The following is an 18641-nucleotide window of genomic DNA, read 5'->3' on the forward strand; positions in this document are numbered from 1 at the left end:
ACACAAGAGGAAAGGGAAGGGATAATGGTATAAATTGGAGGAGATGTTTTTCTATGATGCATTCAACTACATGTCAGCTTCTTGAAGTTAGATGAGTCCTCATATTGAAGAATGGATCCCTGTTGGGTAGTGGCCACAAACTACATTGACAGGAGGCCCTCAGGCTTCAAGCCCAAGCACAGTTAAGCAGCCACACTGGCTAGTTTGGTCTGTAACCAAAGCCCTCTCTAGCTAATCAACTTTAGAAATGTTTACAATTCCTGGCCTTTCCCCCTAGAAAATCCTGTTACTCCTTCAAGTCAACAGATTTGTCTCCCCATCACTATTCATTTTTCATTCTCCACACCAAGTAGCATCTGTCACAATAATAGCAATAGTAATGATAGTAGTTCAGATGGCTGTAAGCAGAGATTTCATAATATCTGCAGTGATCTGCTTGCTGAAGGAGCCTTATACAGAGCCTCACAGCCTCATGCTTTTGCTGAATTCCAACTTCTTACACTTTTGCTCCTATGTTTACAAAGTTCAGTGAGGGCTAACATACTTCCTATATTAGAAAATTGATATTGATAAAGAAATAGATGTGGCGACCTGTAATGCAAACATTTAAAATGACAACATAATGTGTTCAGTTAAGTCAAAGTTGAGTTTTTGATGGTGGATGTTAAACATTTTAGAGAAGTTTAAATAAGATCCAGATACTTTGTTTTCATAAACCAAATATTTCCAGTAAGCGTGCCCTTGTAGCAATAATTTGAAATAAAATCTCTTACAAATCCCTTTATGTTGTAGTCATAAACTGGAAACCTTTAATTCACCATAAAATAATTTTAAGATGAAAGAAATTATCCTTTGACTGTCAGTGATCAAATGTAATAAATGGGTTAATATCTTAACATATTTTTAATATTTTAGTTGAATTTTTAGAGTAGTTCATTGGCAGTTAAACTTAACCAAAAAACAGTAGAAAGTAACAAAAGAAATGTGAATCAGTGGTAATAACATCCTCCCAGGAGTTACCAGTCTATCCAGTTATTGATAGGTAATTTTTAATACAGACAGTGTTGAATTAAAGATATGTCACTGTCTTTTGCACTTGACTGGCAGTCCAAAGGTTAAGACTGCGCTAACAATGCAGGGAGTGCGGGTTCTATCCTTAGTCAGGGGACTGAGATTCCACATGCCATGCGGCACAGCCAAAATAAAATGAAAGAAATGTCAAATATATATGTATATACATGAATGACTGTGTCCCTTACTTAATTTTGTAAGACATTTGTATGAAAAATTTGTCTGTTTTCTTGGTTCAAGACATGAAACTTCAAGCAGAGTAAAGGGTAGATACCTGCCAACCTAACTGTTGAAAAATTATCCATACTTACACTCTTTTTTTTTTTCTCTTAGAACTTCTATAAGACTGAACTGAACAAGGAAGAGATGTATATACGCTACATCCACAAACTCTATGATCTGCACCTCAAAGCACAGAATTTCACAGGTAATTGTGTCTTTTGACTTGAGTTGGGGGAAGTGGGCTGGTCACAGTTATATTAAATATAATTCCTCTGTTTTTTAAATTAGAGCTGAAGACTCAACCATTTCTCCTTTTTAAATTGGAATTTGGAACTGGAATATATATGTTTTTTCTTTACTGTATCTATTTACATAATTTTTTAGGAGTTGGTTTTGGGATTGGTTTTTGAGTGGTTTATAAAATACACACCTAGCTTTTCACAGTCCGTTTAGAGTTAGTATTTCACCACTTCAAGTTAAATATAGGAACTTTACAACCTCCCCACTGGACATTGTAATAGTCATAAGCATATATGTATGTACATTGAGAAATCCATTGGATAGTGTCATAATTTTTAAGTCATACCTATTTTAAAGAATTTAAGAGGATAAAAATTATCTATTGTATTTACTCAGATATTTACCATTCCTGTTGCTCTTTCTTCACTCATGAAATTCTCAGTTTTCCTCTTAACATTTTCATTCAACCTCCAGAGCTTGTTATAGTATTTCTTTTAGAACAGATCTAGTAGTGAAGAATTCTTAGTTGTCCTTCATCTTTATTTTACCTTTATCCCTGAAGGAAATGTTTGCTGGATACAGTTGGACAGTGTCTTTGTATCAGTACTTTGAAACTTTTATTTTCTTTTGGCCTCCATTGTTTTTGATGAGAGCTATAGTCATTTAAATTGTTCCCCTGTATGTAATGTGTAATTTTCTCTGGTTGCCTTTAAGACTTTGGTTTTCAGCACTTCAATTATGATATATATATCAGCATGGTTTTTTTAAAGTCTATCCTGGTTGGGTTTGCTGAGCTTCTTGGATCTCTAAACATTTCTTTCACCAAATTTGGGAAATGTTCAGGCATTATTTCTTCAAATATATTTTCTGCACTGATTCTCTGTTTTGGGACTCCAGTTTTATGGATGTTAGACCATTTGGTATTGTTCTATAATTTCCTGGGGTGCTGTTTTGTGGGGGGGGGGGGTTCAATTTTTTTATTCTTTCTGTTTTTCAGATTGGATAATTTCCATTTATCCATTTTCAAGTTCATTGGCTCTTCTTTATCATTTCCATTCAACTACGGAGCCCTTCCAGTGAAGTTTTAATTTTTTTAATTTTTTATTATTTGTCTAAAAGTTTAGTTATTTTTAATAGCTTCAATGGCTTTGCAAAATTTGTATTTTTCTCTTTATTTCACAAGTGTTCACTTTTACTTCAAGTAGCACGGTTATAATAGCTGTTTCATAGTATTTGCCTATAATTTAAACAACTGAATCATCTTAGAGTTGGCATCCGTTAATTGCTTTTTCCCTCTGAGATTTATTTAGTTTTCCTGGTTCTCTGAATGTCAAGTAATTTTGGATTGTATCCCAGACATTTTGAATACTGTGAGATTCTGGGTTTTGTTAAAATCTTCAGAAAATCAATCCAGCTAAGTTCAGACTTAAAGTCCCGAGTTACCTTTTGAAGGTCAGTTTAGTTTTCAAAGCCTTTGCTGCACTTCCGAGGTCTTTCCTGCTGTGTGCCCCCTGGGGAGAGCCTGGGACAAGGACAGTTATCTATACCATAGTTCATTTGTCAAAAGTTTTGTTATGTTGATTCTGATTCATTCTATACATGTACAGCTTAAGGGTGAGCCCAGGAAGTCATACACGTAATTTGAAAATTCCTTTCTCCATCTCCTTGCTCTCTCTGATCTTTCTCACTCTTAGCATCTCGCAAGGGCTCCTTTTCCCGATACTCTCGCTTAATCAGAGCCGAGGACTCAGAGCCGAGATTTGATCCTCCACACTATGATCTACTATGTATAGTCGGCCTCCCTGATAGGGGGAAGGCAGTGAAAGAAAATAGAAAGATGGAAGCTGCCACTGTGACTGCCCCTCATGTCACAGTGCGGGTTTGCAGCTTTGTTCCTGGGTCTCAGAGTGGACCAGAAGAACACAAAGTACTCCATCGCACAGAAGGTCCTTTTCCCAGTTCTCTGACTAGAGGAGCTTTTTCTGTCTGTTTTCCATTCGAAGTTACAAGAAACAGGGAAGGCTAAGCCTGGAGATATAAAAGGCAAAAAGGTAAAAACCAGGAGCTCACCACTCTGTCATCCTCCTTTGAGTATTGATTTTCCTGTTCTGTCTACCTTCTCGTTTACTTTTCAGAATTCTCTAATAGTTGCTTTATATTTTCTGTCTTGGGTTTTTAGTTGAATCAGTGAGAAAAATACACTAAAATGTGCATACCACATCTTAACCAGAATGAGAACCCCTTAATTGGATTTAGAAATTACAAATCTTAGTGTTTTGGCATGCTGTTCTTCCAAGGAACTCCTGAATCTTGGTTCCTCCCCCAGCTTTGAAAGAGTAAAGGAACGCTTTCTGAAGTGATGCTCATGTTCCCAGGATTTAAGCATGCCTCTAGCTACAGTTCCACTATATCAGTTAAGAGCATTGCTTAAAAGTTAAAAGTTCCCAGTTCTTGACTCAGACTGGAGACCTTTATGATATCTTTGATACCTCCCATTCATGAGGTGCTATTGGTTCTGCTTCCTAAAAATGAAAGCCATATCCTTTCTTATTGTTTCCAGTTTCACTGCCTCAATCAGGCCTTCATTGTCTCTCTCTTGTACTGCTGCTTAACTATCCCGAGTTACTCACTAGAGCAGGGATCAGTAAACCTCAACCTGCAGCCCTGTCATTTGATTTTTTAAAGAATGTTTTATTAAAACTCCAGCCACACCCACTTAATTACATATTGTGTATGGTTGCTGCAGCACTCAAATGGCGTAGTTGAGTAGTTGCAACAAAGACTGTATGTCCTACAAGCCTAAATTTTTAACTGTCTGATCCTTTGAGAAAAAACTTTGTCACCCCCTTCTCTAGATGTAACACTATCAATTCATGTCTTCTACAAAGTAAAGCTCAAAGTCTTTATTCAAGGCCCATAATAATTGAAGCAACACCTGTCCATTCAGCCTAATGTATTCTTGTTTACCTCTAATACTGTGTTCGTTCTTTTTATCCTTCAGAGCCAGCTCCTATGTCATCTTTTTCATGAAGTCTTTATCTTCCTTCTCTCTCCCTCACCAATTCCATGAGCTTGCACCCCCTGCCATGGGCTGAATTAATGTTTCCTACTCTTTTCCCATTGCAGTTTTTTCAGGTTTCCATTCAAGTATTTATCATATCATTTTATTCATAGTTATATAACAAATGTGTGTGTGTGTGTGAGTGTTGACAAGCAGGTAGGTAGGTAGGTTGAGAGATCTTTAGTTGAAGGGTAAATTCCTTGAGGACAGAGATGATATTTTCTTCTTAGTCTCCTCAGTTCTTAGATTAGTGCCTAGTGCTGTGAGATTTAGATAAATGCATTACTAAGAATGCACTCAGATTTTAACACCCCAAGAGCAGATTTTCCTCCTTTAATATTGTTAATTCCTTAACCACCAAGGAAGCCCCAGTATCTCCTCACACAGACGTCCTGATAGTCTTAATTAAATAAACCAAGATTTTTTAGCTGACTCTGTTGTCTAGAAGTTTAAGTAGTCATTTTAAAGTAGTTTGTAGCTAATATTAGAAAAATGGTGAACCTGTTTTTTGTTTTTTTATCTGTGAAAACAATCTAGTAGACTTGTTTAATTTTGAAGCCCATTTAAAAAAAAAAAACAGAAGAAATAAGAGAGGGAAGTGAGGACAAGCTCTTGCAGATATGTAACAGATATATTTTGGTTTTCTGAAACTCCAAATCTGTCACCTTATATTTTGAAAATGTGTAAATCTTTTTTCTTTAATTTGTTTACTCAGCTTGGAGTTTTTATGTTTCCCCAAAGCCATAAGAAATAAGTTATTTTCCCATATAACATTTTACTCATTTGTCCTCTGTCCTCATTTCTGTGGGTCCTTGCAGAAAGTGGAATTGATGGAAAAACTTCTGTCTTTACAGGATTTGTTTCTTATGGCTTAATCCTTTCCAGCCGTCTGTGACAATGCCCTCCATTGCATGATTTGTCTCCACATTTATCCTGTGTTACTTCTTTCTGCATATTGATATCTTCCCTGTGTAATTCTCAAAATGATGGAATGAGATGGCCCATATTTAATTATGTGAGATGGCCTTTTGTTCAAAATTATAAACACTTTTAAATACATTGTTCATAATTTTGGATGTGAGTCATCTTTCTCTTTTCAGTATGTAATACAGTCTTCTAAAGATACATAGGAATAAACATGCAACATATTGTAATAAAACATCCTTGATGTGCCGATGTTTTCCAAAAACCTCAGTAGTCTATTGCTGACACCTCGGAGGCATACGTTTCCTTTAATGAACGTTTTCTGCAGTTTCCTTCACACACACCGTTTACCCCTGATATACATCGTTATCTTCTGGAATCAAATTCTGATCCAGGTGTAACTTGCTTTCACACTTTCCCACGTCACCCACCGGTCATTTGTCAGCTTACTCTGCTGGCCTGCCAGTTGTTGTTCATTCACTAAAGTCATGTCTGACTCTTTGTGACCCCATGGACTGAAGCACAACAAGCTTCCCTGTTTTTCATTATCTCCTGGAGTTTGCTCAAACTCATGTCCATTGAGTTGGTGATGCCATCCATCTATCTCATCATCTGTCACCCCCTTCTCCTCCTGCCATCAATCTTTCCCAGCATCAGGTTCTTTACCAGTGAGTCAGCTCTTCACATCAGGTGGCCAAAGTATTGAAGCTTCAGTTTCAGCATCAGTCCTTCCAATGAATATTTAGGGTTGATTTCCTTTAGGATTGACTGGTTTGATCTCCTTGCTGTCCAAGGGACTCTCAAGAGTCTTCTCCAGCACCACTGTTCAAAAGCATCAATTCTTTGACACTCAGCCTTCTCTATGGTCCAACTGTCACATCCATACATGACTACTGGAAAAAACATAGCTTTGACTAAACCAGACCTTGGTCAGCAAAGTGATGTCTCTGCTTTTTAACACACTGTCTAGGTTTGTCATAGCTTTTCATCCAAAGAGCAAGCATGTTTTAATTTCATGGCTACAGTCTCCATCTGCAGTGATTTTGGAGCCCAAGAACATAAAATCAGCCACTGTTTCCACTTTTTCCCTATCTCTGTACCATGAAGTGATGGGACTGGATGCTTTGATCCTCGTTTTTTGAATGTTGAGTTTTAATCCAGCCTTTTCCCTCTCCTCCTTCACCTTCATCAAGAGGCTCTTTAGTTTCTCTTCGCTTTCTGCCATGCAGAGTTCCAGGGAAAAGCAAGGAGAGATAAGAAAACCTTCTTAAGTGAACAATGCAAAGAAATAGAGGAAAACAATAAAATGGGAAAGACTAGAGATCTCCTGAAGAAAATTGGAGATACCAAGGGAACATTTCATGCAAAGATGTATACAACAAATGACAGAAACACCAAGGACTTAACAGAAACAGAAGAGATTAAGGTGGCAAGAATACACAGAAGAACTGTACCAAAAAACCTGCGAGTAGTTACTTCTTCCCACCCTTCTCAGGGGCAGCTCACCCACACCTGACCTTCCAGCCATCCCTTGGACCTTTCCAGGGCAAACATTACTTGAACAGCAGTTTACAGATTAGAAACACTTCATTACTCCCCCCTTTTTTCATTTTATTTCTTGTGGCAAAATGTACATAACATAAAATTTGCCGTCTTACCCATTTTTCAGTGTACACTTCAGTGGCCATTAAGTGCATTCATGTTGTTGGGCCACCATCACCACCATCTGTCTCCAGAACTTCTTCATCCACCCAATCTGAAACCCTGTATGCATTAAACAGTAACTTCCCATTTTCCCCTCCCCCGTCTCTGGCACCACGATGCTACTTTCTCTCTGTGTCAATTTGACCTTCATTGCCCTTTTGGTCCCTCCCTGCGGGCAGCTGAGATGTGGGAAGGGGTTCCCTCTGACCTCCCCACTCACTATTCCACCTTTACACTGTGGCATGGTTAATCTCAAGGATATTTTTTGAGAGCTCAGGGAGATACAAAAGAAATCTGAGAGGCAAAGATGATCATTCTGGAGCTGTGTCATTAAGAGAAAATAGGAATTATTCAGCAACTAAAGGCTTGAAGGAACAGGCTATGAAGGACCCCAGGTGTGGGTTGGTGTGATAAGGGAGAGGAGTCGTAGTTTGTTCAGGTGACAGGAGCAAAGAGTGTGGACAGAAAAACAAAGATGCCCTTAGGGTTTTCTTAGATGCTTGGCATTATAAGAGTATGTGGATAATTAAAGATTAGGAAGTGATCTCAGGAGGCCTCAGGGAAAATGAGGATGCTGTTCAAATAGGCACAGCTCTGATGATCTTGTTATCATCATCATCTGTCTTGTCCCCTGCAAAGCAGTCTTCCATGGCAACCCACGTCATGGCAGATTTGGCTGCTTCTACATCCACTGATTAATCGACACCCTCCAGCAGACATTCGCTCTGTCCGTCTCACCCCAGGAAAGGGCCTGCCCCGTGCCCATGCAGTGGAAGGCACCTGTGTCCCTGACAGGCAGCCACCTCTGGATCAGGATGCATCAGTTTCATTCAGCAAAAGTGATGATGGGGTCAGGGGGCTGGATGCTTTTTAGGGAGACAGTAGCAGGCTCATAGTAGCAGGCTCCTTCTTACCCATCATAAGTGGGGACATTGGGAAAATGTGAGTGGAGGGACCAGATCATGGGCGGCCTTCTGTGTCACTTTAGGAAGTCTAAATTCATTCTATTGTTAATAGTTACTGAAAATCATTGACTTGTTTTAATCATGGGAGCAATGTGATCATTTACAGTAAAGAAAACTTGTATTAGTAACAGCTTACACACTGGATGCTGGGGGATAAGAGACTGCTGGTGGGTGATGAAAAGTTTTGCTGCAATCGTTGAAGTTACTGGGTTGAGCTCACCAAAGGTAATTAGAGGCAGACCCAGCCAGAACCTGTGCCTTATAGGACTTCTACACTTAAGAGACAAGAGAATAGTGATGGGACCCAGGCCTTTCTTATCACAGCTATATTTTATACATTAAGATGGCCAGATCACAGTACTGGAACATAACATGTTACTTAGGAGCCTTATGTGTAGTTATCCTTAAAGCAAATAAGTGAAGAAAAAGAATTACCATTTATGGATATTGTATTAAAAGTTACTACTGTGTCATTTCAGACATGTGTGGGGATGGTAGGTAAATGGATACCTAACATAAGGGTTTTATCATTTTATTCAGTTTAGTAAATAAGTTGGCTGTTATAGTGTCAGGTGAAAAAAATTATTATAGTCTTTCATCAGGGACAGTGAATTCTGGTTCCCATTCTTGATGTATTTGGCTGTATTTATGGCTCAGGAAAAGAAGAGACCTGCAGAATGGCAAGTATCCTATTAAATACATCACCTGTCAACCGTGCTTAAGCCTGTGGGTCACCGTTTCTATGCATGTGGATAGAATGGCATCCCTTTACATGCTTCCCCAGGAAATTCTCACTACACCAAACATGTCATGACTTTAGTGACCATTACTGAAGCTTTGTGGGGCCAGCCAGAGGGGCTGTCAGAGTACACAGCCCACCCAGTTGTTCTCTCTCTCTCACACACACACACTCTTCTTACCCAATACTTCTACCTTTTCTGGTCCTTTCTCTGTTGGCTGTTAAAAGATTTTAAAAGTTTTTCTTCTCTGAACTCAGCTTTTCTCTAGCTTTTCCCCTTCTACATTCTGTCTGTACCCTGATACCCCCCACACACATATCCAATAAGTCCCCTACATACGAACTTTCAAAGATGTGAACATGTGTTCCATCAATGTCAGCGTGAGTGAAATGACAGCTTGCCCTCCGTCTCCTATTGCTGACGATCCTTCAGCTCTGCTGTCTCCCACCTCCTCTCACTTCTCCAGTGAGTAACTCTTCTTGCCTGTTCACTCGATGCCAGCCCCTGTGTGTCAGCTGTTGTACCATACTACTGTACTTTCAAGGTGCTGCACTTTAGATTAAAGATGTTTTCTTTATTTTTTTGTGTTTTTTTAATGTATTATTTGTGTGAAAAGTATTACAAACCTATTACGGTACAGCACTATAAAGCTGATTATGTTTGTGGGTACCTAGGCTAACTTTGTGGACTTAGGAACAAATTACACTTAAGAACACACTCGCAGAACAGAACTCATTTGTATATAGGGGACTCACTGTATCACATTCACATTTTTCAGCCTTTTATTAGTCAAGAGAATTGAGCTATCATTTTTTATTTCTTCAGCATGCCCTTTTTTTGCCAACAAAGATCCATATAGTCAAAGCTATGGTTTTTCTAGTAGTCATGTAAGGATGTAAGAGTTGGACCATGAACAAGGCTGAGTGCTAAAGAATTGATGCTTTTAAACTGTGGTGTTAGAGAAGACTCTTGAGAGTCCCTTGGACAGCAAGGAGATCACACCAGCAGGGTCAAATCAATACTAAAGGAAATCAATCCTCAATATTCATTGAAAGGACTGATGTTGAAGCTTCAATACTTTGGCCATCTGATGTGAAGAGCTGACTCACTGGAAAAGAATCTGATGCTGGGAAAGACTGAAGGCAGGAGAAGGGGGCGACAGAGAACAAATGGTTGGATGGCATCACCAATTCAATGAACACGAGTGTGAGCAAACATCAGGAGATGGTGAAGGACAGGGAAGCCTGGCGTGCTGCAGTCCATGTGGTCGCAAAGGGGTGAAGACGGCAGAGTGACTGAACAACAAACAACATAGCGTGCCCTGTGGAAACTGCCCATAGTCCCCTGCCACGGGATTCACCAGGGAACCTGTGCAGCAAACGAAAGCGTGTCTCCCCTACATTTTGAATCAGCTTCAGAGCTATCCTTAAACATTTTTATTATGCCAGTACATATGAACAGTAGGGGGAAGCATAGACGGGAAGGAAAGAGAAGATAAAGAGAACCAAAAGATCAAACACAAGTCTCCAGTAATTCCATCTCCCGAGGCACTTCTCATTCATTCACCTTCCATTGCATATGTCCTGGACATGTGTTCTTCAGTATCGTGAAATTCAGAAAAAAGTGCTTAATCCAGCTTGTCCTGAGCCAGCTGCATTGGGGTCCTGTCTCGATCCTCACCTTCCCGCTTGTCTTTCAGAGGCTGCATATACGCTGTTGTTATATGATGAGCTGCTGGAATGGTCTGACCGGCCCCTCCGGGAGTTCCTGACCTACCCCATGCAAACGGAATGGCAGCGCAAGGAGCACCTGCACCTCGCCATCATCCAGAACTTTGACAGAGGCAAGGTAAGTGGCCCCAGCCACCGGTGTCCCTTCCCAAGGTGACTGTCACATTTCCTTTATTTCTAGTTCATTGATGGCCACCTCTTCAAGCAGGGGCCCTCAAATTTTCAGTGCATTAACGACTCCCAAGAGTTGACTGAAATTAAGATCCCAGGCTCTACTCCTGCAAATTCTGATTAAGTAGGTCTCGCTTGGACCAGGGGATTCTGCGATTTTAATGAGGACTCCAGAAAATTCCAGTGTGTATGAACTTGTACCCCACCTTGAGAGATCCTCATCTAGAAGTTTCAACATCCAGGCATTTTATTATCTGAAAAACCCCTATCACACCTCCCCTACCTCCCCAAACTGGCACATAGTATTCTGTCCCAGTCCACTTTTTTTAAGGTGAAATAAATGAAACTAAATTTATTTACAGAATTTTATGACATCTCGTCATGTACTCAGAGTTGCCATGGGGTGTTGAAAACCTCCCTGAGCTAATAAAGCAATTCAGCATGTCACCTCCCTGCCACCTGCTCCCTCTTCAAGGGTTTGCAATGCTCTTGAAAAAACACGTGAATCTGACCCCAGTTGATTTGAACACTTGGATGCTTTGGTGATACATGTCTTAGATTTAAATATATCTTTCAAAGTGCCAAGGTTAAACAGGAAATGAAAATACACCCAGTGGCTGTCATTCTTTTATAAAACATAATTGGGTACTCCTAAAAATTTGATGCAAGGGAATTGCTTCTTTCCTGTCCTCTTCTATTATTTATCTAACTACCCTGACATATTGTTCATTGCGTTAATAGCAAAGAAATGCCTCTGTGTCCTCCCACAGTAAACTTTCCACCTGTAAAATAAGCTGTTACAGAACCTCTCGGCTCATTCCCAGGAGTCTGTGCTTTATGAGGACTTGGAGACTATGGCCCACGGGTCAAACAGCTCACTGCCTGTTTCAGTTCAACCCACAAACTAAGAATCACTTTTACGTTTTTAAATGGTCAAAAGAACTCAAAAGAAGAATGGTATTTGGCCTGTGAAAATTATATGAAATTCATATTTCAGTTGTCAATAAAGTTTTATTGGAACACAGCCAAGCTCATGTGTGTCTGCGGATGTTTTCGTAGTTTAATGGCAGTTGTGACAAAGGGTGTTTGGCCCACAACACCTAAAGCATTTACTCTTTGGTGGAAAAATTTGCAGACACCTGAGCTAGATCAAAGAATTTTTGCATTTCTGCTGACAGTAACTAGCTGGCTTAGACCCTTACAGTTTGCAAGTACACTTGGGCCAGCAAGGAATCCACTGAGCCAGCTGTGGATAATTGGACCTTAAGGGTCAGTGGCAGTTCCCCCTACCCCAGCCCTAAGGGGCTGCTCATTCATCTCCTTGGCCATTGTGGAATTGCAGTTATTTCAGCATGATCGTTTTGTTTATTTTTTACCTACAAATTATTACTTTATTTTTTTTTTCATTTTATTGAAGTGTAGTGAGTTACAGTGTTGTGTTAATTTCTTCTGTACAGCAAAGTGACTCATCTGTACATATATATATATTCTTTTTCATATTCTTTTCCATTTCGGTTTGTCACGGGATGTTGGATATATTTCCCTGTGTCACACAATAGGACCTTGTTGTTTATTCATCCTATATGTACTAGTTTGCATCTGCTAATCCCAAACTCCCAATCCATCCATCCATTCCTTCCCCACCCCTGCTTGGCAACCACATGTCTGTTCCCATGTCTGTGAGTATGTTTTTGTTTCACAGGTGTGTTGATATGTGTTGTATTTTAGATTCCACATAAGTGATATCATATGGTATTTGTCTTTCTCTGACTTATTTCACTTAGCGTGATAGTCTTTAGGTCCACCCATGTTGTTGCAAATGGCATGATTTCATTCTTTTTGATGGTCGACTAATAGTCTAATATATATGTGTGTGTGTACACCACATCTTCAGGATAATAGTTTTGAGATGATACCATGAAATGTTGTTTTTGCACCATATGTTAATGACTTGTAGGTTATCATTTTCAACTCTAAATATTTTTAATAATGAACTTGTTAATTACATTCTGTTTTCATGCTTAAAATTGCAGTGGTCCTATTAAGGGTAGGTTTTAAAGGTTAAGAAGACCTGATCATCTGAGAGTGGTCCCCTCTTGACCTCTGGGTGGAAATTAGTAAATGCCATGAGATTGTTAACATTTATGACATTCACTTGTCCACAGTGTTGGGAGAACGGCATCATCTTGTGCCGGAAGATTGCAGAGCAGTATGAAAGTTACTATGATTACAGAAACCTGAGCAAGATGAGGGTAAGGTACCTGCATGCATCCTAATCAGGTTATGGAATCCTTTTTTAGATTAACTTTCCCACATGGTGCTAGAAAGTCAACTTTGTGATCGTCTTGATGTATCTTGTAGAAAGCTTTTGAAAGATACCTTTCCTCTGAAGCATACTCCTCTATTTATCCAGAGAAATAGCATGTTGACCTCTGTGATGCTTTTGATTAATATGCAAAATGTAAGCTGTTGATCTATTCTAAACACTACATCTGAAATATAAAATTTAACACAGGATTAATACTTTTTGTTGGAAGAGCTTATCACTTGCACACAAATCTCAGTAATATTCCATTCTTAGTCCCATAATCTGTGCAGTAAAATAGCAGAAATGGCTAGCTGACACATTTTGAAAGATTTGGGGGCTAACTTCTGTAGGTATCAAATCTTTTTAGCTTCAGAAATATGTTTTTATTTGCTAAAACTGAAACCAAGGTCTTAGTACCCAAGAGCTCAAGGAGTTTAATATTCTGTGTCCCTAAACCAAATCTTTTATATTGAGGTAGCCAAAAAGTTCGCTTGGGTTTTTGCGAAACATCATACAAAAACCCAAATGAACTTTGGCTAACTCAATACCTTCTCTTCTTGAAGGTTCAAGCAAGTCCCTCTGGTACTCCACATCCTTATTCTTGTCAGGTCAAACATGTGATATCATCGTGTTACATTTAAGCTCTTCAGGGCTTCTTAAACAGGATCATCAGATTATATATACATATGCATATACATATATATTTTAAAAAATGATGATATTACCTTTTCATTCCAAGGTAGCAATATAAGAGATGATACTCATAAACCTTTAACAACCCAGTATCCCTTATACCACAAGTAACTTCTTCCTCTGGCAGGAGCCAGCCCTGTATTTTGGGCATACTGTTTCATGTCAGGAGTTCATCGATATTTCTCGTAACAGGAAAACCAAGGAGGAAAAGCCTTGTTTTAACTTCAGCCCATCACGCTGGCTTTGGCAGGCACTGCAGTTTCATATAAAAATGTCCCTGTGCTTCTTTTTGCATCCTGTCCCCAGAACAGACGCGAGGTTACAATGTTTACCTGTGAGGGCTCTTGGGTGCCATAGTCACTAAGATTTTTATAAACCCAAAGCTTTGCACTTCATGCCAAGTGCTCTTTTGGGTGTTATTACTGGGGGTGGAGAAAGGGGAGATATTTTCAATTGCAATGTTAGTCTTTCTCTGGAAACCCTGGGGATGATAATACCATGAATGGAAAGCCATTATCTTTATGTACTTCATGCTTCCAACCTCATCAAAGACACAGTTAACAGCCTTCAGCTCCCACAGCACTTTCACTATGGGCCCCGTTTGGTTTGTTGGTTTATCCCCATTCAACCTGTACAAGGTTACATCTTCCAGATGTCCTGAATTACCATGACCTAGGAGAGCTGAATGCTCAGGTGAGTACAAGAATTCTCCAGAAAGATTTTGCCTCTAAGAGTTCATGTTAATTTTTATTATGAAGAAAATATTTTGATAGACTACGTGCATAGAAATTATTTCCTCTGGTGAGAACAAGTAGTAATATACTCGATCCTTTAAAGCAGAGGTCAGGAAACTACAGCCTGTGGACCTCACAGAATTGAGTAGTTTTGACAGGGACCAGGTGACTTGTAAGGTCTGAAATATTTATTGTCTGGCCATTTACAGAGTAAGTTTGCTGATCTCTGCCTTAAAGCATAGAAAAGGAGTCAACCTTCTTTTCTGCAAATGGAACGAAAGTGACGTTCTCCTTTTTTTATAGAGGAAATATCCTCTTCTATAAAGTGGTGGAGCTAAAAAATGAGATAAAATGATTAAAACACCCCCTGTTCTTTGCTAGATGATGGAAGCCTCTTTGTATGACAAAATTATGGACCAGCAGCGTCTTGAACCAGAGTTCTTCAGAGTTGGATTTTATGGGAAAAAGTTTCCATTTTTCTTAAGAGTAAGTAATATACTACTTAATTTGCTTTCATGCTTCCAATATAGCTATCCCAATCAAGCAAACTAAAATATGAACGACATGTTTTCCTTTTAAGGCAGGTAATAACATTACAAGATTCTCTTTTAACTTTAGTTTGCAAACCCCATACTCATATAGAATGCCTTGTTTTGAATAATTTCCCAAGATTTCAAACAATGAGTTGAATTTTCTTCCTACATTTCAAAGTTTATTATATTTTATGAGCAATCTTTGGCAATTACAGTTGTTTCCCTTGTATGATTGGTAGCATTACTTCTGTTCAGCCTGCAATTTCCATAGAGTTAGTCTAGAGAAAAATGGCGGGCGCTATAGGGTCTGGGAGTCGCAGACTGCAGAAAACACGAAGTTTCACGTCTTGTGGAAACTCTGCCTCCAGGCTCCAGAGGACCATTGTTTGTCCTAGCTGACTTTGAAAAGATAAATGCCACCCAGCAAAGAGATTCAACTTATTGCTAGTAGAAACTATTTCTACAAAGGGAAATTTTCGAGACTTTCTAAAGTACCTACCAGATAATAAAATATTTGACTCCATTCTTACCACTGTTCGCATTTGGCCAAGTAGTCTCTTATGTGCTGAAATAACTTACATAACACTTCAGTTTGTACATCTCATTTATACTCACCTAAAAGCATTGGAAAGGAGGAGAATGCACCTTCTCCAGCAACTAAGGGGAGTGTCTGGAATAATTTGTAACATTGAGTGAATTCAGTACAAAGTTTAAATCTTAAATATCTTCCTTTAGCTGTTGGTACCTATGAATAGATACAGGATGGGGGTGTACTTAAAGGAGGACAGAGAGGAGAAACATTTGACTTCATTGCTTCTTTAATAATCATTCATGTATCTGCCTTTCAGAATGAAGATATATATGTGTGTGTGTGTATATATATATATGTATAAAATACCTAAACACCATAGGCAAAGAGTCACTTAGTATCGCATAAAACAAATGCTCAAATAGCAAATCAGTCGTCTAACTGATTGAAATAACCATGTATTTGGGTACCACGCAGACCTAAGTAAGATCTCTTTGCTCGGTTAAGGAGGATCCACATGACAGACATGTCACATTGTCGGCTCTGCAGATGGACCTGCCTGCAGACAGAGGAAACCTTCATTCCAAGTCAAAACTAGTGGCAAATTCAGAACACTTAACTGAATTTGAAAGACTGTGTCTTGAAAGTGGACACGCTAGTCCTGGGCTGTCATCAGCCACTTCCTGCAGAGTGCAGGGTCTGGGTCCAAGTTCTGAGGGGAAGGAGGGACATTCTGGAGCTGTGAGCAGCGCAGAGGGCTGGAGACCCCACAGTAGGGCCAAGACATGATTCTTATGCTGCAGACCACCCCTTCTTCTCTTGGCTCAAAATAATGCAATGATTCTGTTTTTTTCCATATCATTCTCAGAGCTACCTGATCCATTATACACAGTAGGTACAGTGCTTAGGGACCATAATATTCATAGATGGTTCATAAAACTGTTTTCTTTTAAAAATCAGAAGAAAACAGTGAACTTTCAGGTTAAAGAAAATGTTAAAATATATATTATAGTGTATATTATGGGTGTGAGTGCACACTGTCATGCCTGACTGTTTGCAACCCCATGGACTGTAGCCTGCCAGACTCCTCTGTCCGTGGAATTTTCCAGGCAAAAATACTGCAGTAGGGTGCCATTTCCTCCTCCAGGAGATCTTCTCAATCCAGAGATTGAACCTGCATCTCCTGCATTGCAGACAGATTCTTTATCTGTTGAGCCATTAGGGAATCCCATAGTGTATACTATACACTAGATTGTTATTTAATAGTGTATATTATACATTAGGTTATTATTGATATATTTGTCTTTATGCCAAATGAGTCATACAGTATGATTTTTAATATTTTTAATAGAGAAAGCAGCCCATAAAAGTTGTATTGTAGCCCTGATCAAATTCTGAATTCAGCTAACAAATATATTATAAAGTACCATAGATCTCTATCGTGTATGTGTGATTAGTGTTAATTAAAAGTGTGAAGATTTTTAAAAGTCAGAAGTAGTTTAGGAGCCATTATTTTAAAGTAAATTTGGCAAATTAGAAGACGTATCAGCTAAAAAGTGAATTTTGTTAATATATCAATTGGAATAGATCAATATATCATCTTTCTTTTGAAAACAACTTTTCTAGAAATAAAATGGCATATCCTTTTAAATGAAAGAGAAGTGTCACCCTCTATTGGTTTCTAAATGGCACTGCACCCTTTGGAATCATGGGACTAGACGTTTTAAGAAATCAGGTTCTATCTAGTCTGTTCTTTGATTTAAAAACAAATATCAACTTTAAAAATTTCCTTTCATTGTGTGATCAATTTCCTGATAATTTTTAAAGCTCAAATAAATTAATATGTTTGTGTAATTGAGTTAGCTTTTTTTTTTACCCTCGTGGAAAATGAGTTCTTTATTGACATGTTTAAATGCATAAAATATCTTTGAATAGTGATTTGTCTGAGGAGGATGACTGAGGTCAAGGATGGGAAAGATACTTACTTTTTATTGTATGCTTATACTATTTGGGAATTTTTTATCCCATAGGTATATATTTCCTTTTTAAAGAAAGACAATTTTAAAAAGTAATTATTAACAAATTGTTGTTGTTCAGTCACTAAGTCCTGTCCAACTGTTTGTGACCCCATGGACTGCAGCATGCTATGCTTCCCTGTCCTTCACCGACTCCTGAAGTTTGTTCAAACTCATGTCTGTTGAGTCAGTGATGTCATACAACCATCTCGCTGTCTGTTGCCCCCTTCTCCTCTTGCCCTCAATCTTTCCCAGCATCCAGAGCCACACAAAGACATGTACATGAGTATTCACAGCAGCATTATTCACAACTGCCTAAAAGTAGGAACAGTCCAAATGTCCATCCACTGATGAATGGATACACAAAATATGGTATAGCTATACAACGGGATATTCAGCAATAAGAAAGGAGTGAAGTACTGATAATGCTACAGAATGGGTGAACCTTGATAATATTATGTTAAGTGAAAGAAGCCAGTTACAAAAGGTCACATGTTATGTAATTCCATGTATATGAAATGTACAGAATAGGTAAATCCATGGAAACCGAAAGCAGATTAGTGGCTGCCAGGTGCCAAGGGGAGGGGGAGTTGGGGAGTGACTGCTAATAGGTACAAATTTCTTTTTGCAGTAATGAAAATAATCTGAAATTACATAATGCTGATAGTTGCACAACTCCGTGAATATACCAAAAACAACCGAATTGCATACTAGAAAAGGGTAAATTTTATGGCTTGTGAACTATATCTCAAAACTGTGGTTTTAAAAAATAATTGATGGAAAGAAGGCTTAACTCCTTTTTATTTCTCCATAACTCAAATATCAGGCCCCAAATTTATGTTTATTCCAAAATGATTTCTTACTACCTTTGAATGACCTTACACTTAGAGGCATTCCCCTGATTTTACAAACTGTTGTGATGGAGGAGCATTGCTTTAGAAGTGTTTCAGTTTTCAGGTACTTATTTGGGGACTTCAGTAATATGCAAGAAGATATGTATT

At 38.7% G+C, this 18641-nt stretch overlaps 1 protein-coding gene across 3 annotated transcripts in view; it reads left to right on the forward strand.

Moving 5' to 3' along the window:
- The window catches only part of DOCK4 (dedicator of cytokinesis 4), a 473136-nt gene that overhangs the window by 415241 nt on the left and 39254 nt on the right, over positions 1 to 18641 (forward strand). For all 3 annotated transcript variants that reach the window (XM_043872328.1, XM_043872326.1, XM_043872327.1), the window contains 4 exons: positions 1405 to 1498; positions 10627 to 10775; positions 12994 to 13080; positions 14945 to 15049. In XM_043872328.1, coding sequence (XP_043728263.1) covers positions 1405 to 1498; positions 10627 to 10775; positions 12994 to 13080; positions 14945 to 15049 — 435 coding nt within the window. The remainder of the gene's footprint in view (positions 1 to 1404; positions 1499 to 10626; positions 10776 to 12993; positions 13081 to 14944; positions 15050 to 18641) is intronic.

The sequence above is a fragment of the Cervus elaphus genome, chromosome 18 (genome assembly GCF_910594005.1).
Source record: "Cervus elaphus chromosome 18, mCerEla1.1, whole genome shotgun sequence".
NCBI classification, from domain to species: Eukaryota; Metazoa; Chordata; class Mammalia; order Artiodactyla; family Cervidae; genus Cervus; species Cervus elaphus.